The sequence below is a fragment of the Mustela lutreola genome, chromosome 17 (assembly GCF_030435805.1).
Source record: "Mustela lutreola isolate mMusLut2 chromosome 17, mMusLut2.pri, whole genome shotgun sequence".
Lineage (NCBI taxonomy): Eukaryota > Metazoa > Chordata > Mammalia > Carnivora > Mustelidae > Mustela > Mustela lutreola.
In genome coordinates this window covers 22,837,024-22,860,027 of record NC_081306.1, presented here as the reverse complement: position 1 = coordinate 22,860,027, position 23,004 = coordinate 22,837,024, and the positions used below count along the sequence as shown (strand labels likewise).

General features: G+C 64.5%; 2 protein-coding genes across 3 annotated transcripts; both read right to left on the bottom strand.

The window, feature by feature from the left end:
- Positions 1-209: 209 nt before the first annotated feature.
- Positions 210-3,156, bottom strand: C1QTNF8 (C1q and TNF related 8). The gene is given in 7 exon segments (XM_059155532.1): positions 210-351; positions 353-440; positions 443-525; positions 527-740; positions 1,307-1,508; positions 1,843-1,919; positions 3,039-3,156. Coding segments are annotated over 7 exon segments (924 nt in total).
- Positions 3,157-4,110: 954 nt separating this feature from the next.
- Positions 4,111-10,137, bottom strand: TEKT4 (tektin 4). 2 transcript variants are annotated; one of them, XM_059155221.1, is made up of 6 exons: positions 9,482-10,137; positions 7,451-7,521; positions 6,919-7,062; positions 6,274-6,496; positions 5,280-5,434; positions 4,111-4,423 (listed from the first exon to the last, which is right to left on the bottom strand). In XM_059155221.1, exons 1-6 carry the CDS (start codon positions 10,013-10,015, stop codon positions 4,207-4,209), a joined length of 1,344 nt encoding a protein of 447 aa, XP_059011204.1. In that variant the 5' UTR covers positions 10,016-10,137; the 3' UTR covers positions 4,111-4,206. The 2 variants fall into 2 exon arrangements, with proteins under 2 accessions (XP_059011204.1, XP_059011205.1); XM_059155222.1 differs by having other exon boundaries at positions 9,710-10,137.
- Between the last annotated feature and the right edge of the window lie 12,867 nt (positions 10,138-23,004).

The window sequence follows — 23,004 nt, the reverse complement described above, 5'->3', positions numbered from 1 at the left end:
AATGGATGGCCCCCCACGCCAGGACCCGCAGGCCTCCCTCCCAAGCATCTCGGTGTGGATGCCCAGTCTGCGCACACCCCCATTGGGGGGCCCCATGTCTGTCTGGCTCTAGCTGTATCCCTGGCACTCTGCGCCATCACTGTACACAGTCGGAGCTCAGACACGGCTGGCTGGGCTGGGCTATCTGTGGCACGGCGAGCCGGGGAGGGCTAGAGCTCCGTGGCCGGCTTGACCAGGTGGCTGCTGAAGGTGATGCAGAGGTCGCTGTGCTCGCCATAGATGGCGTTGCTGCGGTCACGCTGGAACACGCGCACCCGGACGGCGTCGCCAGTGGCCAGTGGCAGCAGCAGCTCTGGGTCTGCGTGACGCTGTGCTCTCTGGGCTGGCGTACGGCACAGCGGCGGCCCGCCTGTGGCACATGATGTGCAGGTAGGTCTCTTGTGGTTGCACGTGTGCACGCTGAGGCTCAGGAAGTAGACGCCCGGCACAGCACGCAGGAAGCGGCCAGACGGCAGGTAAAGGCTTATCCAGGTTCACCAGCTCTGCGATGAAGCGGTCAGTGCTGTGCAGGCCCTCCTGCTGGCCCACCGAGAAGGACGCGCAGGTGCGTGGACACAGGGAGCCCGGTGGCCCTGCCTGCCCCTTCTGGCCTTTGTGGCCCTGGAGGCCACGGGCGCCTGGCAGACCCTCCTTCCCGTTGCTGCCGGAGGGACCGGTGACCCCTGGTTCGCCCTTCTCACCTGCAGGAGGAGAAGGGACGAGGGGTCAGGGCATGGGGTCTGGGGTCACAGGGGGCCAGGAGAAGTCACGGCCCCAGTCTGCATCTCTTCTGGGGTTTCAACCACCTGCCGCATGGGAACAGGAGGGGCAGCGGGGGTGGCAGGGACAGCAGGAGCTGCCAGAGGATGGTCTGCCCTGGTCTGTACAGGACGTGAGGCTGGGAGCTTGGCAGGTCCAGCTAAGGGCAGTGCTGCCCAGTGCCCTAGGATGAGGGCTTGTGTAGCTGGCGTCCTTCCAGAGGGGACCTGGGGCCTCCCTCCAGCCTCCCCTGGAGACTGGGCCTAGGGCACCGCTGCAGGTGGGTGAACAGGACAGAGGGACCTCAGGCGCCCTTCTGCCACAGCCCCCTGCCCAGGCTGCCTCGCTTCCCCCTTTCTGCAGCTACCAGGAGCCAGAGGTAGGTGTCCAGTGTCCTGCCCACAGGGGCCCAGCTGCCTCCATCAGGGCTCTCTTGCCCCGCCCCCCAGCGTGGGGTGTCCTCACGGGAACAGGCCTGGGGTGGGGGTGCCTCCCCACAGACACTCACCTTTGAGGATGGAGATGTCCACAGTAGGATGCACGCGGGGCAGCAGCCCCCACAGCTCCCCAGTTCGGTGGGGGACAGCAGGGGGCCGGGCGGGGCGGCAGCACTACACACAGGGACGTTGGGGAGGCCCCAGGCTGGGCCAGGCCCTTACATGCAGCCCCAGGAAGAGCAGGAGGCCAGAGGCTGCCGTCCATACCAGAGCCTGGTGGGGGAGCAGAGGGGGTCCGCGTATGAGGAGGAGGGGCCCCAACCGAACCCCAAGCCCCACAGCTGCCTGGGCCATGCCCCCTGGTCTGGGGGAGAGGTCAGGTGAGGCCAGGGACCTGCCCTTGACAGACATCACCACTGGATCCCTGCATGCTTCCCAGGGCCCCACACCTTGTCAGCGTGTGCCAGGTGCGGGCTTGGCTCTGAGACCAGGCAGCTTCGCAAGAGCCTCTCCTGGAGGCCCATACGTGGCCCCTACTTCCCAGCGTGGCGTCCCTGTGAGAGCCTGGGCCCAGGGCAGGTGGGGGCATCCTCGCTGGCGGTCTCACTCCGGCCTCTCGGGCACTGGAAAGGATCACAGGCCCCACCTCTGCGGTTCCCTGCATCCGAGCGTCAGTTTCCCCACCTATAAAATGGACATCGATGGGCTCAGCAGTGGCTGGGGGCATCCCCTGTGGCAGGTGGGAGCAGGAAGAGCCTTGCCCCTGGGGGTCTGGGCGAGTTCTGGCCCCACTGTGGGCCCCAGCATCCCTTGTCCTGAGCCTCCCCAGGAGATGGGAAGTCACTGTGTGTCCCTTAGGGGAGGGGACAGGGAGCTAAATTTGCCTAGTATGTGGGGGGTGCCTCCAGAGGGGCAGGTTGTAGGGTGGAGGTCCTGGAAGGAAGCCTGGGGTCCCTGCGGTCCGGGTGGGTCCCCCGGCTGCCCAGTGTTCACTGAGGTGCAGGTGGTCAGCAGGGGCTGAGGGTGACTCAGCAGGTGGCGGGAGGGCCTGGACAGAAATAGCCGTCCTCAGACACGCCGCCTGACATCTCCGTGACGACGGGAGCGTGGCTGAGCGTCACGGCCCCACGGGTCAGTGGCCCCCAGGGGGCCACAGCATCACCCACAGCGGGGCGGGGCTCCCTCCCTGCCTCCAGCCCACTGCAGCGCAGGAAGGCCGCACTGACCACCAACTCGAGCCTGGGGGGAGGGACAAGGTGCCCACACGGCCCCCAATGCAGCAGCAGCAGCAGCCCTAGCATGGGGGCCGGGGTGAGGCCAAGTGCCTATCACCACAGACTCCATTCAGTGGGGCCACGCAGGGGGTCCTGTAAGGAATGGACGGGGGCTCCGGACCCGGGCACCCTGCGGGGTCACTCACTCATTGTGAGAGTGACTGCAGCCAGGCTGGAGGTCTCCACAAACAGGGAACCCGTGGAAGCCAGGGGTAACCTAGCGGTGCTGGGGTAGCCCTGGGGCACCAGGGGGCTTGCAGTAGGGAGCAGAGAGGGGTGACACTGTGGCCCCAGACCTTCTCCTTCCATTACCCGCACCACGCTTGCCCTGCCCAGCGCCCTGGGACCCTGTCCCCTGATGGATCCTGCCATGCAGGACCCCTCCAGCGGCTCTGGTGGCCTGATGTGACCCTGCTCCCCCTCCCCAGGGCCCTGTTGGCCTCAGGGCCTGGGTCCACAGCTGTGCCACTGTGAGCCCAGAAGGGTCAAGGTCTCTGAGGCAGAACCCCGGGCTGTGTCGTGGCCTCACCTTTCCTACGAGCCTGGCCGAGCAGCGGGGGCCAGAATCCCGGGAAGCCATCCCTCAGCTCCATGGTCTGGTGGATCATCTCTACAGGGGGACAAACCTTCCAGACCCCGGCAGCCATGACACAACCAGAGACAACGAACGGCCAGCTGGCAGCCCCGGGTCTGTCCCGCGTGCTCTCAGCCCGGGGCCCCCAGCCCATCCAAGAGACAATGAGCTGTGCTCAGCACCCACCTTGCCCCTCAGTCCCCTGGCAGCTGTCGCAGGGGGCAGGGGCTGGACGCTCCCTGAGTTCTGCTCCTGAACTGCCCTGCACAGGCGGACAGGGACTGGAAGCTGTGTGCCCCGGGTGGGGTGGGCGCTCGCAGGGCCCTCCTTCATGGAGGTGAGGGGTGAGGGATGGTGCATGAACAGGTGGCACTGGGAGCACTGTACCTACCGTACCCCAGCCTGACTCACCCTCTGGTTAAGGAGAGGCCGGACAGGACACTGGCCACCCAAGGTGACCAAGGTGCCTGAGAGCGGGGGCCCCCCCACCCCTGGCTCAGAGTCTCCAGGCATCTGTCTTCCTGGGTGCCCTCCCACTGTCAGGGCAAGGTGGCAGGGAGAGGCCCCAGGGGACTTCTGTCTGGCACCCTGCAGCAGAAGCTCACAACCCCCGGCCCAGTCCCTCGGGGCAGAGCCAGCCAGCCGCACAGGGACAGCGTCCAGGGCACACGGAGGAGAAAGCTGGGGCTTTGGTCATGGCTGAGGTGACGACAGCTGTGGCTTCCACGGTGGCAGGAGGGGACGCTTCCTCTGCGGGATCCTGCGGGCAGCTCAGGCAGACAGAGGGCCCCCGTCCGAGGCTCAGCAGGCTCGGAGCGCTGGTGGGGGTGTGGGGGCACTGGGTCGCGGTGAGCAATGCAGGGGCCTCTACAGTCCTCTCCAGGTGGGAACCGAGGCCACCACAGGCAGCAGGAACTGCCCTGCAAAGGCTCTGAACCCCCACCTCCCACTGGCCTGGGCAGGAGGTCCGTAGGTAAAGCCCACCCGCCCAGGCTGCGGCACCTCCACCCAGAACCACGCCGACAAGTAGAAAGCCAATACACTCTTTATTGGGAGGCCTGGGGACAGTCCCTGCCCACGTCCAGCCAGGCTGCAGAGGCACCCGCCGTGGTGCCAGCCCCGGTCACTGGTAGCCGGCCAGCTGCAGGATGGTGGGGTAGCGGGCACGGTGGGCCATGCACTTCTGGCGGTCGATGAAGAGGCTGTTGGTCTTGACGGCCAGGTCCTTCTCCAGGTGCATGCGCGTGTCCTCCAGGTTGCGTAGTGACTGCTCGGCTTCTAGAAGCTTCTCCTTCAGCGCCGCGAGGGACGTGTTCAGCTCCTCCACCTCGCTCACCAGCCTGGGGGGCCGGGGAGGAAGGCGTGAGCTGGGGCCTCCAGGCTGGGACAGGCAAGGCCTGGGAGCCCTGGCAAGGGGTCCCAGGCCAGCTGCAGGGCCACAGGAGGACCCGAAAGTCCAAAGGGAGACCTGCCAGCCACATGGAGTGGGCCGGGCCAGTATGCCACACGGGCCCCGCAGCAGGTGGGAGAGGGCGTGCCTCGTGCTCTCAGCCCACAGCCCCACAGGGCCACCGCGCTGGGCCTGAGCTGGGACTTCTGCTGCCACCCCCATCCCCGGCCCAGCCAGAAGAGCCCACATAGGCAGCACTGTGTAGGGCTGAGCTCAGTGACACCCGCCGCAGTTAGGTGCAATGCTGGTGGAGCGCGGAGGCTCCTGGGTCCCTATGTTCCTGGAACCTGGAGGCAGGCTAGACGGACTCCTGGTGCTGCCCAAGGCCCCAGTCCCCTGCGTGTGCTGAGGGCAGGGAGGGAGCCATGCGGGGGGATTCTGCCAACAAGGGCAGAAACACCAGAGACCCCATCCCGCCTCGGCTTTGAGCCAGGACCAAGGGGCCACCCATGCCATGGGGGGTCTGGATGGGGGGCCCGAGGCGGCATGGGCATGGCGGCCGGGGGCGTTGGGGGCTCAGCCTCTCAGACCCTGAGATCCATTGCCAGCAAGACCACACAGCACAGGGTGAGGCAGGAAGTGCCATGCTGTCCGTGACACTCAGGGCCCTGAAAGGCACATCCGCGTCTAGTTGTGTGGGCGGGGGGCAGGGTGTTCGTGGGGCCCAGAGGCCAAGGGGGCTGGGCTGAGGGGGACACAAGCAAGCCTGTCCTCAGGACTGCCTGAGCCACAGCCCTGGCGGGCACCTGAACTGCGCGGCATCCCGGCACAGCTCCACGTTGGGCCTGTGCGAGCGCTGGTACAGACGGGTCTGAGCCACCTTCAGGGGCGCCTCCTTGTCCTTGATGGCCTGCTTCAGCATGGCTATGTTGTGCTCCTGGTCCGTGATCTCCCGCAGCGTCTGCAAACAGGACGGTCCCTGGGGGAGTTGCCGTGACCCCCACCGCACCCCCGGCCCTGTCCATGGACTTGGGGGGACATATGGAGGCAGGAAGATGTGTTCGGCCCTCTCGGCCCCACCAAGGACACCCAGAGGGCCGGGGTGGGGCTGCAAAGCCTGGGGTCCAGCAGCTCTGGCCTGAGCGCCCCCCCCCGGCCCCCACCCTGCTGGTTACTGGGCCCCAACCCTGGTGAAGAACCAGAGAGACATGGCTGCAGCAAAGGGCACCCTGAGAGCCCAGGGTCAGAGCCCTAGTAGGCCTGGCCACCTCCTGCCACCTTCTCTCTTGCTCTTGCCTGACAGCAACCCCCAGTGTCACCTAGTTTTGTATTGGCTTAGTGAGGGCCCAGGGAGGAGTGGGTGCCTGGAGCCCTCAGGCTGGACAGGATAGAAGGCCTGGTCCGGCCAGGTTGTGACCTAGCCAGGGGCGGGGCTGGTCCACAAGGAGCAGGGCTGGGGGGTGGGGAGTGGGCGGGTGTACGGGGGCGGGGCTTGATGGGACGGTACCTGGCCGGGTTTTGGGTGAGACGAGGGACCAGACGTGGCCTGGGTGGGGACGGCCCTGGTGGGGCCTGGGGGCGGGGCCTAGGGGCGCGGATCGGGCCTGAAAGGTCGGTAGCTGGGAGAGGCTGGAGTAGGGCGAGGGACGCGTCTTGGCCTGGGTGGGGCTGGGCCGGGACTGGGTCAGGGGCGGGGCCTTACGGGGAGGGGCCGTGCCTGGGCGTGGTCTGGTGGGGCGGAGCCTTGTGGGGAGGGGCCGGGCCGAGTCTGGGCGTGGCCTGGCGGGGCGAGGACCTCACCTTGTGCAGGTGGTTCTCCAGCTTATGGCGCGCGTCCTCCAGCTCCTCACAGCGGCGCTCGAAGGCCAGGTTCACGGCGTCGCACTGCAGCCGCAGGTCCTCGGCCGTGTCCCGCAGGATGCAGTCGACGAGCACCCGCAGGTTGGCCGAGGCCAGGCGCTCGCGCTCCGCGCGGTGCAGGTTGTCCTGGGTGAACCTGGCCCACGTCTCGGGCGTGGAGGCGCTGCGGGCGGGCACGGCTTGCGGACGGCTCCTGCGACCCGGCCCTCCCGCGCGCCCCGCGCCCCGAGACCACTGCGCCCGCACGAGTCAGCACCCCCAGCGCGGCACCGCGGCCCTGTGCCCCCTCGCGCCCCCCCGCGCCCCGCGGCGTGGTGGCTGCGCGCCCCCTGCCGGCCACCCGAGGAGCTGCAGGTAACCCCTCAGTCCCCGGTGAGCTGGGCGTGCGGGGTGCTTGCATGGGGGTCCTTGCCCACCTGCCCAGCCTGTGGGCAGAGGAGCTGCACACAAGGCCCTCCGTGCGAGAGCGTCAGGGGCGGGGGGCTGGGGGACGGTCCCCAGCACAGGGCTCAGGAGCACAGGCACCGGGTGGGCACCGGGGTTTGGGGGGGCTCCCTGGAAGGGGCTGGGGCGGAGGTGGCCCACCTCTCCTCGAACTTGGCTGAGTGCGGGTGAAACTGCACCTCCGTGCTCTGGTTGTGGTAGAGCGCGCATGTCTGGTCAATGTTGTAGGCCTCCACCTTGTCAGACCAGTCCATCTCACACGTTTCCTTGTGCTCTCGGTTCAGCCTGGGGCGGGCAGGGTCTGCGTTTGTGGAGGGGGCACTGGGTACCACCCCAGGAGCAAGCACACACCCCCTTCTCCACTGTGAACCAGGCCACCTCATCTGTCAAGGACAGGGGTCCTCGGGCCACCCAGGCTCTGCCTGGCCAACAGCGTCCAGGAGCAGATGTTCCCGGCCCTGAAAGGCTGGCCTGGGTTCTGGATGCCCAGGTCCCCAGGCCATGCAGGAGTCTGCACCCCCACCAGTTGCCCCTACCTCCCCCATCCTCCTGGCTGAGACCCAGGACAAGCCCCCACCTCTCTGAGACTCCCAGCCTGCTCACCCCAACTTCCTGCCCAGAGCCAGCCCAAGGGGTGAGGAGACGGGGCAGGTGTGCAACCACCGAGACCCACCGGATCTGGTTCACGGCCTGCGTTATGGTCCTTTTGAGGAGCTCCTGAATGTTGCGGATAAGCTCGGCTTCCTGGGGGAGAAGACCCCACTCCCTGGTGAGGATCTGAGGAGGGCCAGGCCGGTGTGGGCCCATGGTCAGCCCCTTCAGTGCCTAGGCCAACATCTGGCCCTGGCTGTACTTGGTTGGGCCCCACAGCCAGCTAGTCGACCCCTATCTCTTTCCCGGGAGGCTGAAGGGAGGAGCCCCGCTCTTTTTCACTGGGTTTGTTCTGGGCTTTGGAATATTCTGTTTGGTGTGGCAGAGTGCAGGGTTTTTTCTGGGGGGCACTAGGGCCAGCTCCCACTTACCTGGCATCCACCCAGCAGCCCCTGGGCTCTAGGGGCCATCCCTGCCACCTGCCCCCAGGCAGGGTGGCCAACAAATCCCTGGGCCCCTGGGCCCCTGGGAACCATGTGCCCTCCCGGCAAGGGCCCTGGGCTCAGAGAAGGCAGGCTCTCTCCTCTGGCCTTTAAGGGGGAACTTGTGTGCCTTTCTGCTTCTGCGATGGCCCTGTTTTCTGTGCATAAACAGTCCACTACCCCCATTTAGACTTTTACCTCCATCTGGCTCTAAACCCAGGGTCTGTTTCCCTGTACCTGGACCATTGTTCATGTTTTCACATTGGGAAGGTGGGGTAATGCTTAGGGAGGGGGAGGGGGGTGTCTCTTGGTTAAGGGCCCAGGGGGCTGCAGCCAGAGCCCTGGAAGCTCGTTGAGCAGCTGAGTGTGGGGTTGAGGTGGAGGGGGACTGAGGAGGGCATTGGGGCTGGGAGAGGGGGTACTCAAGGTTCTGGGCTGAGCCTGGAGCATGCAGGGGGTGCCCTGCATCTCCCAGGAACGCCCACAGCCTACAGGTCACAAGTAAGGCCCCCAGGATCTGAGAGGGTCTTGGAGCAGAGGACTGGACTGTGTCATTCCCTGATGCTTGTGAGGCTCCCCCAAGGACAGGTCCTGCTGAGCTTGGAGTGGGGAAGCCTTGGGGTATGAAGGTGACCTCCATCCCACCCTCACCCAGCAGCACCTGAATACTGGGCTGGGCCTGGATTTCCACCACAGGCATCAGGGAGGGGGAGCTATGGGGCACTCGGCCTTCAGGAGCTCAGGCGCAGGTTTAATTGCATGAGCTAGGATGCCCCAAGGGTCTACCCAGCGGGTGCTGGGACCCAAGGGTGACCATAGGGCTGCCCCTCAGTGCAGGAGCCTACAGGACCCAACTTGCCAGCCCTGCCTGCATCCCAGACCTCAGGTGCCCCCCCCCGACTGGGCTCAGCTCAGTCCCTGTCCCATCCATGGGGCGTATGCTGGGGGGCATCAGGTTGTGGATGGACCTCGCCTCGGTGTCCTCGGAGTGTCCCATCCTCAGGCAAATGTCCCCGACACACATCCAGGTGTGAATTCTGTCCCCCTCACCCCAAGATGAGCAATTATTGGGGTGGGGGCAGAGCAGGGGCCCTGGACATGGGATGGGGTGAGCAGATGTGAGGTCCAGCTCCAGCCCCCGTACCTGCTCAAACCCCTACACTGGGACCTGTCCCCATGCCATGATGTCCTCAACTCAGCAGGTCCAAGCTGGGGCCCACCCTGCCAGTTGCTGAGCCTCCCCCAGTGTCCACTGTGAGCCCTGGGCTCTGAAAAGGTCAGACTGGGCACCCTTCCAGGGTCAGGGACAGCGCCTCCGTCCTGTATGGCCTGAGCCCTAACCCTGTGGCCCCAGCACCTTGTGGGTCCCCAACCTACAAACAGAGCTGGTGTCACGGTGCATGGGTGTGGACCCGGGCATGTGCTCCACACGGGTCTGCGTGTGCCAAGGGTTACGTGCTCTGAGTATTCCCGTGTGTGCAGAGGGGCGTGGGCTCCATGAGTCTGTGTGCACCCGCCTGGGGTCAGCCCGCGCCGTGGGCGCGCCCGGGGGAACCACCCCCCGTCGACCCTGTGCAGGCCACGCTCCCTGAGGCGGGGGAGGGCCATGGGGCCTGTGGCTCCCGGAGCACCTTCAGCAGCTCCATTTCCACGAAGTCACGGACGAGGTCGGGGTGCTGGCGGCGCTCACGGCACTGCAGGTTGTCGGTGGCGATGGAGAAGGGCACAGCGGTGGCGTCCAGGGCACGCTGCAGCCGCTGCTTCTGGGCCAGCAGCAGGTCAGTCTCAGCGGCCAGCTCGCGCACCTCCTGCTGCAGCTCCGACTTCCAGCAGTGCGTGTCCTGCAGCCGCGCACCCACCTTCCGGGTGGAGTCCTCCTGCGAGCGCCGGGCCAATGCCTCCGTCTCCGCCGCCAGCTGCTGGCTCTCGTGGCGCTGCCGCTCCGACTGGTCGCGGTCAGCGAAGGCTTGGTGGTAGCGGGCATAGCAGTTCTGGAACCACTCATCTGGCAGGTACTTGGCCGAGCGGAAGCCGGCAGTGGCCAGGCCCGAGGATGTATGGGCACCCGTGTTCCGGGCCGCATCGTACAGCTTCCGGGGCAGCTCGCAGGCCGGCACCGTCTGCGGGGCCGGCTCCTTGGTCAGGAGCACGTCCATCTGCGCCATGGTTCTCCCCGCCCCTGCTACCCCAGGGAGGGTCGGTCAGTGGTCAGGGCAACGGTCAGCGGGGCAGGTCCCGGCCACTCTGTGCCCAGCAGGACACTTCTGGTCTCCCAGCAACAGGTACACACAAGCCCTCCTGTTGCTGGGCAACTGGCCCCCTCCCCTAGAGGCTCTCTTAAAGGGCCAGGCAGCCCCAAGTCCCAGCACCCATCCTGGACCACATGTGGTGTCTGCCCAGAATTGCACCGGGACGGTGGCCTGACGCCAGGGCCCGTTGTCCCCTGCCCATCTTACTCGTCCCAGGGAGCCGGTCCCCCGGACACGCACGGGGTGGGCCTGTCTTTGAAGGGGTTTGAATTCAGCCTCCAGGGGATACCTTGGACCCAGACACCCGCCTCTTCTCCACACGGGTAGAAGCAGATCCTGACAGTGTCCCCAAGGCCACGCAGGGCCAGGCTCATGGCAGAGACCACAGGAGCAGGAAGGAGGCCTCTTCCCCAGGGCACAGCTCATCTGGCCCCATCCTGCCAGCCACAGAAGTGAGGGGCGATCTCCAATACCACCAGCAGAGGGCAGCGTTGGCCGCAAAAATGTTCTGGGAAGGGGCGGGACAATGGCTGGGGTGGTCTCTTCTCGCTCTGGAGCCTATCCCCCACCCCATCCGGAGCCTGGATGGCCTTTCCCACCCCGCACGCCTCATTAGCCCCTGGGGAGCCTCCCAACAGTGCACCTGCAGGATACCTATGTACCACCATGCCCCCTCCCATCCCACAGCCCCTGTCCCTCCACATCCCATGCTGTCCTGTCCCAGCTTGGGCCACACCAGCCCCAGACCTCAGGTACATCAGCCTCGGCCTGGCTGTGCCCCCTCCGGGGGGCCTGACCTCTGTGCCCTGTTGGCAGGGGCCCTGCGGCCCAGCATGTCTGCCGCCTGACCCAAAGTCAGTGCTTCATAAATGTGGGCCTTGGGGACAGTCACCCCAGATTTCCCCCACTGAGACTGGACCTGAGCCTGTCCTCAAGGGCAAGAGGTCAGGGGGGCCTCTCTGTGCTTTGTGTCTCCTGACAGCATTGCATACACAGGGCCCACTCAGGACGGGGACGAAGGGGAGATCCCTGGCCCTCCCTTTTACTTGGACCCTGCTTTGCACACAGCATCTGTCCTCTGAGGCCAGAGCTGCCCCAAGAACCTGCTGACCCAGGGAGCTTGCTGAACACGAGGCCAGAGCCAAACTCTGGAGACCCTGGGGACATGACAGGACGTGGTCCCCGAGGCAGGTGCTCGGGAATGACGGGGTCCCCAGCAAGCCGGTCCACAGAACGTGACTGGGTGCCTGTCAGGGAACTGGGCCCCTAACCCGGACAGTGGCAGATCCGTCCCTTGTCCATAGGCAGAAGTGAACACGCCACGGGAAGACGGCTGGGTTGGAGTCTAACCCTGCCCTTATTACCCTGTGGTGAGGCCGGTGGTCCCGGGCCTGTTTCTCCTCTGTGGAGGGATCACACCATCTGCTGCGTGGAGTGGCTGTGCATAAACGGCTGGTGCTGTGCCCAGTGCTGGGAATGAGCAGCACCTTCCAGGCCCATTCCCGCCCCCCAGCCCCCAAGCCTTGCGGGGTCTCTGGGCTCGAAGCGGCAGGCTGATTGCCAGTGTCAGGTTCAAAGCAGCGGCTGAGTGATATGCAGGCTTATTGGATTTGCTGCCAAATTGCATTTGAGCCGAGAAAATTGAGTCTAGGGACACGCCAAGGTGCTCACCCGCTGCCCTCTCCCCTGCCGTGGTCAGACAGCTGTTTGGGACCTGCCATGGGTTCAGGGAGGTCCTGAGGCCCCCCAGCACTCCCTCCAGATCGTCCTCGCACGCCCCCGGGGACAGGGAGTTCCCTTCCTCCCAGGGCCACTCTGGAAGACACCTCCTCACACACCCCTGCCCCCGGGGTTGGCGCCTCTCATGACCTCTCATGGGTCCAGTGGGTGCCTGGCCTGATCTCGAGAGTTAGCTGAGGCAGGAAGAGGCAGGGAGGGGATGGTGGAGGAACGGTGCCCCCCAAGCGTTCCCTGGGGTCTCTACCTGTCCGCGCCCCTGGCCGCTGCTCTGTGCTTGCACAGAGGGACACTGAGTCACGGCCAGTGCCTTGGGAGGCGACAGGCCACTCGCCAGCCTCAGACCCAGGACCCCAGCAAGAGGAGAGAGGATGCAGGACCTGGCATTTCCGGGAAACTACCTGCAGGGAGGGGGATTGGTCGGGGCCAGAAGGATGGCCTCACCCCTCCTCGCAATTCCCGGGCCCGCAGGACATTTTGGTCACTGGAGGAGCTGAAGCGTCTCAGATGGCCCTAAGCCTGGCCGGTCCCAGTTCCAGCAGCTGCCACCGGGGAAGAGGGAGGCCTGCCCCCGCCCCCAGGCAGGAGGGAAGAAGCACACACTCCCTCCTCCTGGTCCAGCAGCACGGAGTGTGGACGGGCCCAGGGCGTGTGCTCTAGGAATGGAGGCGCTGGGCAGCTGGGGACGTCCCCTTCCCTGCAATGGGTCGGGGGGGTTGCGGCAGGAGAGGGCAGGAGGATGTGGGTGGGGGCAGACATGCTGGGGGTGGGGGGCGGTTGGCGGCTGCAGCCTGCAACCCAACTGTCCTCAAGTCAAGGCTCCGTGCCACGTCCCTGCACTTGGCAGGAGGGAGGCCGACAGAGGCTGGGGGCTCACGCCTGCTCAGCCCTGGGCCTGTCCCCAGACTCGGCCATGAGCACAAGGTGGAGACTCAGGACCATGAGGCTCCCCTGTCCACCCTGCGCCCAGAGAGGACACCACTCACTGACCGTGTTCCCAGCCCAAAGCTGGAACCACATGGGGCTCCCACTCTGGGCAGCTGTGTCCCCCTGCAGGGCTCAGCCCAGGCCCTGGCAGCCTTGAGACACCATGGCCCGGTCACCCAGGTTGTCCCCAGCACCATGGCCTGGCTCTGCCATGCGAGGCTTTGGAGGTCTGTGGTGTGGGCGGTGGATCTAGACCGCAGCACTGGACGCTGCCAGGACCATGCCTCAGTTTCCCCTTCTGTGAGCTGGGGATAAGGGCGGCTCCTCTCTCTTGGGTGTTTGAGGATGGAGTGACACGGTGTGCGTGCCCCTCCCGATGTGGCCTGACCCCTGACCTTGTTCCCGTTGGAAGTCTCTCTGTCAGTCTCTGTCCCCGAAGGTTCCTTCCCAAGCAGTCTGTGGTCCGTTCTGGGCGCTCACGTAGAGAGGGGACACGGGGGCTGGGGGTCAGGCACCGTGCCCCCTTGCCCTTCATAACCTCTCAGGCCTTCCGTCCTGCAGAACTGGCTCCGAGATGTCCACATTAAGGGGTTTTTGGAAGACGCCACAAAGCTGCAGAGTGTAGCCCCAAGATCTGGAGGATGACTGTGCGGCACCGGCGGCCAGGGAGAGGCCCCAGGGGTGGGCTGGGCAGGCCAGTGCATGTGGACGCAGCGGCACACAGACTCGTCCACCCATCTCTGGTTCCAGAACTTTCCCAGCCCCCCGAATAGAAACGGCCCACGTCACCTGTGTCTCCCCGACCCCTCTCTGGCTGTGCCGGGCATCAAGATGCGCTTCCAGGAGGCTTGGCCCTGCCGCCTTCGGGCGCATTCACAAGGCAGCGGGGGTCCGGCTGCTCTCCTAGTCCTGGCCGGTGGTAATCCAGTGCCTGGGTGTGCTGTGGCCTGCTATCCGCATGTTCTCTAGGGACATTTTGGCGGCCATGGGCAGAGCTCTTGGGACCTCAGGCACACTTTGAGCAGTCATTTTCAGTTATTTGTGTACGTTGATATTTTTGTCACCCAGACACCGCTTGGAGACTCCCAAAGCCCAGGACTTTGAAAACACGGGGATGCGTCGAGGGGCCTGAGGCACCGGCCACTGCCTCCCTGCACCCCATCTCCCAGGGGAAGGCAGGGCGCCGGACACCCCGTGAGGGCGGGCCCTGGGGGAAGCCCCACGGATCTATCCTGGGGCCTGACCGGTCCGGTGAGCTTTCTAGAAGGACTTTGTCAGGTGACCTTGAGAGACATAAGCTGCCCAGTCCCTTCACGCTCGCCCTCGAACATGAGGGCAAATAGGGGGCATTTTTCAAAGGGAAGGGAAACGTCAGTGTTCTGAGCTACACCACGGTGGGATTTACAATCAGAGCAACAACGGAAGAGGCCGCGTAACAAGTGGTTGGGCAGGAGAGCCCTGGGAAGGCTCAGCTCCACGGCATCTGGGGTCTGGGCACAGACAAAGGATGCCTGAGATGTGACCATGAAACAGTGTTTGTTCGCTAAGAGGTGGAGCTCAGAGCCCGCGGGGCCTTAATTCCTGCGCTCTGGGTACAGGCTCTATTTCCCACAGGGAATGAGCTCCTCGTCCTTGGAGGTGTTTAAGCAGCCGCGTGTCAGGATGCGGTGGGGAATCCTGGAACAGGATGCCTGGGAGAGCTCTTGCTCCCCAGTCCACGGATCCCGCGCAGAGGGAGGGCTCTCTCCAGTCTGTGTTGGAGGTGAGTGCCAGGGGCGCCCCACCCACTGGGCCCTGTTGGCCCGCCCCGAGGAATGGTGGAAACATCAGAGACAGTGTGGGGGACCCCAAGAAACTCTCAGAGCCGCTGCCCTCCCTGCCAGGTATCTCCCTGCTGATGTCCACAGGACTTGGGCCCCCTGCAGCCATCCTGCACACACATGTTCCTTACTCCCATAAAGCACGTCCCCACAGGCTTCTGGCAGAGTCCAAGAAGTTGCGGGGAGAAGGGAGCGGGCTTCAGGTGCAGCGCACCTGCCTCGTTCTGCTCAGAGACACCTGGGGGCAGACGCGGCCGAGAGGAACTGTGCCCAGCCCACTGGCTGCGGGATACTGGGGCCCCACACTCTCCAGCCCATCCACACTCTGCGCCTGGCCTGGTCTCTCCTGGACCTCAGGGGCAGCAGGCTCTGTCCCCTGGGCCCACTCCACCACGGCCTAGCAGGGCACAAGGGGGCTGAGACCTGGGATCCCATCCTTGGGCTCCAGCATGCGTCCCCTCCTCCCCCCTCACAAGGCGTGTTGACACTTGGAACTCACCATGGAGCCCGTCGGGGCCCAGAGCTTTGCTCCGCACTCCCGTCTGCACCCGGCCTTCGCCCCCCCCCCCCGACCCCCACTCCAAGCCTCCTTTGGGCCCCACCTGCGTCTGCCGGATGCTCCCTCTGGCATGCAGTTGGGTCCCCGAGCACAGATGAAGAAACAGGCATGGAGCCGTAGGTCACCCCAAGGTCACATAGCAGGGACCAGTCAGAGGACTAGAAGACTCCAGAACCTTTTCCCAAGGCTGAGGCCAGGACTGCTCTGGGCATAGCTCGGGGGCGGGGGGGCAGCACCCTCCCTGTGTTTAATTCCCCTCCGTCTGGACGTGGGGGGGACAGCAGCTGCTTAGGAGCTGGGGGAGAGCAGGCCGAGGGCCAGCCCACGGCCGGCGTGGGCCAGACCTCCCCAGGAGCCGTCGGCGGCCACAGGATGCCCACGTTCCCCTATGGCATGTCACTGTCCAAAGCCAGTTTTAGTAGAATGTTCCCATCAGGACCTCAAGGCAGATTTTTCAATCCGGTTTCTTTCTATAAAGTGATTTTCCTGCGGCCGCAAGGCTGCTTATCCTCATGGATCCCAGGGCTGAGGCCAGAGCTCAACTCTAGTGGGGAGAAGGTGCAGGCTCCGAGGTCCCAGGAGGACCCCAGGATCCACACACCTGATGAGGGGCCCCATCCCCTCCTCTGGGGCCGAGGACAGCCTGGTACTTGGGGAGCTGGAGCCAGTCCCCACGGGGCCCCGTGTCTTCTACTCCGCAGCAGGCACAGGGAGGCCCCTGATGGCCCTCCAAAACTAGGTGAAGCTGTGTCCCCACTCGGGTGGATGACATGGGAGAAGTGACCCAAGTCCCTCATGGACAGAGCATTCAAGAGCCAGTCCTGATTCTCCCTCTGCCCTGCCCCTGCCAGGGGGCCCAAGATATTCCACGTCCCAGAATGAGGATGTCATGGGGCCCAGCACAGTCCACGAAGGACCTAGGGCAAGACAAGATATAAACCTTTGCTGTGGGAAGCCATCGAGGTGGACCAGACCTCTGTTACCCCGAGGAAACCCGGCCTATCCCGACTGACTTGGACCCAGCCAGGATCCAGGGGCTTCTCACACCCACCCTCCCCACGGTCCTCCCCTCCCCACCCCATCCTGGAATGCCCCAGACCCCACTTCTTGCGAGTTCACCTCTCCTCCAGGAAGTCTTCCCTGATTGTCTCTCATAGTATCACAGCTCCTCCTCCTCCTTTGCCTTCAGAGGTCCAGAGCACACAGGCATGACCTGGCGTTTTTAAGCCTTGACTGTGAATAAAAGGGACTCAGACCTGCTAAGGAAATGAAAGAAATGCCGAGGGCAAACCCAACAGTAATGAGGAAACCAGATGAAAACCTCCCTACCCCTGGGGGGTTTTGAGACCACCCCTGGTGGACATCAGCCAATGGGTTTCAAGGCTGACAAACCCAGTGCCCTCTGAGTCACATTAGAAGAGGTATAGTGTCCCAGATGAGGGAGGTGATAGCCCTACTCCACTCCACACTGGCCAGAACGAGCTTGGGAGACAGAAGGAGAGTGCTCCAGGGCGTGGGTGTTGGCTAAGTGGGGTGGCTGAGGCAGAGCAGTCAGCAAGGGGGGGCACTGAAGCACACCCCTGGGGAAGGATCCACAGAGGCACGACGCGGAGAGGAGGGCTCCGTGTGGTTCAGCGCCCCAACCTCTTGCAGTGTGCGCGGACCCACTTTCTAACAGCACCTCGGGGCGTCCCTTGTGGTCTGGCCCCTGTACGAGCTATCGTCACTCCGGCGTCCTTCACACCTGTCACCTAGCAGGCTGGTGGGGGTCCCCGTGAATCACTGCGGGGACACCTACGCGGGGCTCTGCCGACCTGGGCAACCTGGGCCCGCCGCCCGCCCATCATCCGAGCGTTTCCGCAAGAACAGCCAAATCCCTGATTTATCAGCTCAGCTTTATCTCCAAAACCTCCTACAATTTCCCAGAGAACAAAATTAAATACGGGATTTGGGAGAGATTTTGCGTCTGCCCAAGCAGGGCCAGGAACAGGCTGACGTGGCAAGGCCACCGGTGCCGGGGCCATGGGTGGGCAGGGGAGGGGGAGCCCAGCTGCCCGTCTCCAGGGGCCTGAGCAAGGATGATGGGGTACACAGATCCCCATGCCCAAGTTCCCCTCTCCTGGCCCCATCCAGGCTTCCTTGCCTGCAGCCTGGGGGTGCCCTGGCTAGGGTGGGCTCCCCCATGACCTTGTCACGGACAGGCCAGGATCCTACTTTGTTTCCCAGCAGCCAACCTATTCCCAGTGAAGGGACCCGAGGCCTGGCCAGGTCAGGGCATCTCTCAGCCCTCAGACCCCAGGCAGGCGACAGGGCCTGGGAGTGGGGGGTGGCCTAAATGCACCCTGATCCCAGGGACCCAGCCCTAGGGACAGGACACGGCTGCCAAGAAGGCACAACTCACGGCGTCCCCAGGGAAACCCTGGGCCCCTGGGCTTTGGGAACTTGCGTAGTTGACCCTGATGGTGTGCCCTCAGATGTCCATGTGGGGGGCCCTCGGGGAAGCTCTGCACCCCACCCCCAGCTCTTCAGCAGCCCCAGGCCAGTTGTGGCCCCAGTGACCTTGGGCTGCCTTGCGGGGGTGTTGGGAGGGAGCAGTGCTGCTCTGAGCTGCTTCTGATGCTAAGAGGCTCCAGAAACATCTGCAAAGGCTTGTGTGGGTAATCGAGCCGATTAGGGGTGTGTGGGCACTAGATAAGAGCCGGGTGGGTCACTTGGAGGGCAGACTCGGAGGATGGCCGAGAATGTGTTCTCTCCCCCGCTCCTGCCCCGACCGCCCCTCCCTCTCAGCCTGCCCCTGCAGAGCTGTCTGGTCAAGGGCATGAAGCTGTCCCAGAGTCAGGCCACCCTGTGGGCCCCACATCCTGCCCATGCGCTGTGGGACTACCTGCAAAACCCTAGCCTCTCTGCGCCATGTGCCAACCAGGAGCCGTGGTGGCCTGGCCGGGATGTCCATGACAGGGTGTCTAGACCTCAGCCTGGCGCTTTGTGTCCCCCCACCACTGACCTCTCAGTCCCAGGTCCCAGGGACCCATTAGGGATCTCCGTAGGCAAGTCCCATGGCCCGTCTATGCCTACAAGGGTCAGGGCTGTGGGACCCCTGCGACAGGCCCTCTTCTGGGCCCAGTGGGGCTGGGAGCCTGACCCTTCTGCAGCGGGGTTCTTTTGGGAGTTAACTTTGCCCCCAGGGGAGATTTAGCCATGTCTGGGAGTACTGTGGCTGTCACAGTGGCAGGGAGAGGGGTACTCTGGCTTCTGGGGGGGCGGGCTGCTGCCCCAGGAGTCTCCAGTGCCTGTGATGACCCCAGAGCGAGGGATGGCCCAGCCGGAGTACTAGCAGGGCTGAGGTAGGGCGAGCCTGCCCAGGAGGGGTACATCGGCTCTTCCCTGCTGGAGGTGCTAGAAGGAGGTGTTCTGTTCGCAGACCTTCTCTCTAAGGTAACCCTTGGCCAGCAGGAAAGAGAAGATGGTGTTCCCTAGAGACCCCAGCCCAAGGGCATCCCAAGGGCACCTGTGAGACTGGCAGGCCTGTGGCAGCACCAGGAGCACAGGCCACGTGCCCGTAGCCCCAGAGAAGATGCAAACAGCCCTGAGCTCCGGCCCCTCTTGGGTCCACGGCAGCACTTAGCCCTGAGAGGTCCTGGAAATAGATGTAGAGGACGCTGGCTGGACAGAGGCACTGAGCCCAGACAGGCCTCATGGGAGCGCTGGACGCGGCATGGAGCCACTTAGCAGGTAGGCCCGGGCTGCCAGGGCCACAGCATCTCCCCCAAGAGAAGCAGCCGCCGCCCGAGTGCTAGGACGGGGCAGGGTCACCGTGAGCTGCGGGCCCTCCACCCGCCGGCCTCCCCGGTCTCTCCAGCCTGGGCTTCCTGCACGACCTGGCCTGCTCTGCCGTAGCCATCCCTGTCCAGCATTCTGAGCAGAGTGGAGGGAAGTCCCCAGGTCCCCCAGGCCATCTGTCCTGTCCTGTTCACATCTCTCGAATCCCAACTGCGTGCTGCTGTCAGCCGTGGCCTCAGGGGCAGATGCAGCTCCTGGGTGTGGATGCCCCCCCCAAGCTAGTCCCCCCCGCCCCAGGGTGAGGCCAGGACTCCTGGATTGCTGGGTCTTGGAGTCCGCGGACACCCCCATCTCTGCCTGGCCTGGCTGGATGGGGAACAGGTGGGGCTCCAGCAGTCGGCACAGCCATAGGCATGGTCCACAGAGGGACAGGGCCCTTCGCACACCAGGACCTCTGCAGGACCATCCCTGAGAGCAGGAAGGGGCCACAGGGGCACAGGAGGCACGGGGGGCTGGCGCCAGACCTGAAGCCCATCGGCAGCCTGGAAGCGGGGAGTGGAGGGTAGCCGGGGCTAGGATGTGGGGCAGGGAAGGCCAGCCTGCCCTCCGCCTGGTCCGCAGGTCCCCCAGTCGAGGTGAGGACAGAACCAGGGTGGGCGGCCCCCCAGCGTTCGGTGATCATCGCCAGATGCGGGCTCCAACCACAGTCATCAGGCCAGTTTCCTGAAAGACATGAGGCCCCCAGCGTGACCCCAGCATTTCTCTGGGCCCAGGAGTTAAGGGTGGTGGGATGTGGACCGCCCCTGACCTCACAGGCCCACTACAGACCTGCTCTCTGTACCACCCTCCAACCTCCCATTAGGGACCCCCCTCCCTCGCTGCCCCTGGGCAGCTCTAAACAGCCACCAGAGAGCCACCGACCAGCTGCCGCGCTACCCCTACGAAATGGCCAGGGCCAGCCAGCGGTCGTGGGCGGGGGGGCGGTGCGGGAGCCCTCAGCCAAGCTGATGTACTTACTGCCCCTGCAGCTTTCCTTGAGGAGACAGAGGCCCTCTAGGGACCCCGCCCCTGTGAGGCAGGGGTACCATTTGCTCCGTATTTATTGGAAGTTGCTTCCTGGTGAGCTCCCCACCCCCTCCCCGTTCCCCATCCCCAGCTCCTGCCTCCCGCAGCTCCCTGGCCTCCTCCTCTGCTCAGGCTGACCTCATGGGGCCACTGCCTCCAGCCACCTCCACCCAGGATGCTCTCCCTTCCAGACTGTACTCTTCCTCCCAGCTCCTTCCATCCTTGGGACCCAGCCCTGGGGTCTCCTCCTCCAGGAAGCTCTCCGAGCTATCCTCAGATCCTCCTGTGCCCTCCAGCTGGGCCTCCAGGGCCGCCGACACCTCTGTCTCCCACAGCAAGTGGTCCCGTGAGCTCAAGGGCCTGACAGGCAGATAGACCTACAAGACTCATGGGCCAAGGGGCTATGGTCCCCCCTCCGCTGAGCCAGGGTCCACCCCCCGCACTGTGACCATTGCCAGAGCCCGGAGAGGCCACCGCTGGCTGACAGAGAGCGCCCAGGGGAGGCTAGCAGGTGTGGGGTGGGTCGGGGCTGTCCACCCCAGGCCCAGCTGACCGGTCAGCTCACGGTCACAGAGTGAGACCCCAGCCAGATGCTGGTGCATCACTGGCTGCCCTGAGGGCTGGTACGGGGGCCCAGGGGGCCTGGGGGCAGCTAGGAGGGCCTGTCTAGTTGGAAAAAGTGCCGAGGGAGGGTGGGGCTGTCTGGAGTTCAGAGTTTCCTTTGTCTATTGCAAATTAACAAAGGCAGTGAAGGGCTTAAATGTGTTCACATTCTAGGTAAAGTATTAGCTGTCCACGTTCGATGACCGCGATAACCGTTATTTAAGGAGACGCGTTAGCTTGCCAGGGCTGTCATCACAGAGGAGAGGAACTGGACGGCTTCACACAGAAATTTATTTTTTCCTAATCTGGAGACCACAAGTTCTAAATCAAGGTGTCAAGGGGCCACGGTCCCTCTGGAGGCTGCAGGGAAGGGTGCTTCCTGCCTCCTCCGGCTTCTAGGGGCTCCCCGTGTCCCTCGGCCTGTGGCTAATACGGGTCCTGAAGCTGGGATGGGCTCCGGCCCGGGGTGTCTGCCGGCCAGCTGGGGCCCAGGGCCCACACGAGGCATTACAAAGAGAAGGTGGAGCAAGGGGCCTGTGGGATGTGATTCCTGCTTGGTGGGAAGCTAGCACCAGCGGGGGTGCGGGCAGGGCCCCGACCCTATTTGTCCTGTTTCCCGATCTGGGGGGGAGAGGCCGCCTGTCCCTACCCACTCCCAGCCCTGGCCAGAGAGGGACACAGATGGCCCTGATTTACTCTGGGAATGCGGTCTGTTTCTATGACGACGGGTCTCCGGATCCGGGTGGAGGATTGCTCACCAGGCCTGGGGACTGGGGGTGAGGGGGCGGAGGGCAAGCAGGAGGCTTGTCTCCCGGCAGGAGGCAGGGGCTTCCCCCCGGACGTGCCCTGCTTTCTGGGCGTGCTGGACGCCAATGACGTGGGGGTCAGGATGGGCCCGGCTACCTGGAGAGACAAAGCCCTCCCCACCTTGGGGGACCCGATTTACAACATCGCAGCCCCCCATCAAAGTGACAGTCACCTTCACAGAACCAGGCGCACAGCATCCCGCCCTGAACTTTGGCCCGTCACTGACGTGGATGAGACATTGTTATTTTTAAACTCTTTAATGGTGCGTGAGGGACCTAATGGGATTTGCCATGGGGTAATTGTCTCCAGATCGATAGGGAGGGGCAGGGCTGCTGCCAGGGCTGCTGCTCCCTCAGTCCCGACCTTCTGTCCCCCTCCCCAGCTCAGCCCCGACATCCTGGAAGGACAGCTGGGGGTCAGGAGCAGGGGGTGGTGCCTGGCTGTACCTCAGGGTCCCCAGGAGGATGTGCAGCCCCACCTGGGGGTCTCTGCATCCCCTCCCGTGCTCCCCGAAGCATCGAGGGCCTCAGGACCCCCCACAAGGTGCCTGTGGCAAGCGGCAAGCCTGGGCTCTGCGTGGGCGCCAAGGAGAGGAGGGACTGCGGGGCCTCACTGCTGGGCCAACAGTGAAAGCCACAGAGGGTGGTGGGCATGGTGGGCGGGCCCCACACTGGGACTGCCACATGAGACCTTCCTCTGCTCCTCCATTCAGGTCTAGAAGCAAAGGCTTGTCCCCAGGGATAGTGCTTGGACCCCCATTTCCAGGGTGAGTAGGGCCAGTCACTGCCCAGAGGGAAAATCCTAAATCCTCCGCTCTAGGGGGCAAACACCTGGTCTCAACTGTCAGCTGCACCGGAGGGGCACAAAGGAGGTTCTGCAAGGGGTTTCTGTGGGGGGGCTTCCCAGGGAGGAGAGCAGGGAAAGGGTTTGCAGAGCCCCGTGCTCACCCTTGGGAGCCAGACCAGGCTGCTGCTTGCCGACGGGGCCGAGGGTCATGGAGCCTGGGCTCCCTGGGTCTCAGCTCCTGGGCGCCCCGACCTGCCCCCGGCCAGCTCTTCCTGGGCCCTGACAAGGCCGGGGCTCCATGGTGCTCGGTCTCTGGTGCCAGACTGTGCCCAGGGCCATAGAAAGTACCGGGACGTGCTCACTAAGCGTCCTAGGGAATAAAAGCCCCAGAACGCGAGGTTGACACAGAGGGCTGGTGCTGGGAGCTGCAAGCCCCTCAGTCAGAGGCTGGAGGGAGAGCTTGCCATCAGCACGAGGGGAACAGCCTGCGGGGGCTGGGGAGGTCAGCAGGAGAGGGCCAGCTGTGTGGAGATGCCAGGCCCTGGGCAGGGGTGTGGGCGAGCGGGGCCCCTCCGCACAGACACCCCCAGTTCTGAGGGTATCGTCCACTGCCACCACCCAGGACCAGACAGAGCCAACATGGCCTATTTGAAATCTTACGCAAGCATTTCACGCTCAGTAAAGGGAAAATCCCTGATCTATCTGCCTCATGTGTGCGTGTCAGCAGCCCCATCTCCAGACGGTGGCCGAGTGCTTGTGTGGGGCTGTGACTTCACAGGTGGGGGGTGTTGGGAACCCCCGGGCTTGACGAGGAGAACCTC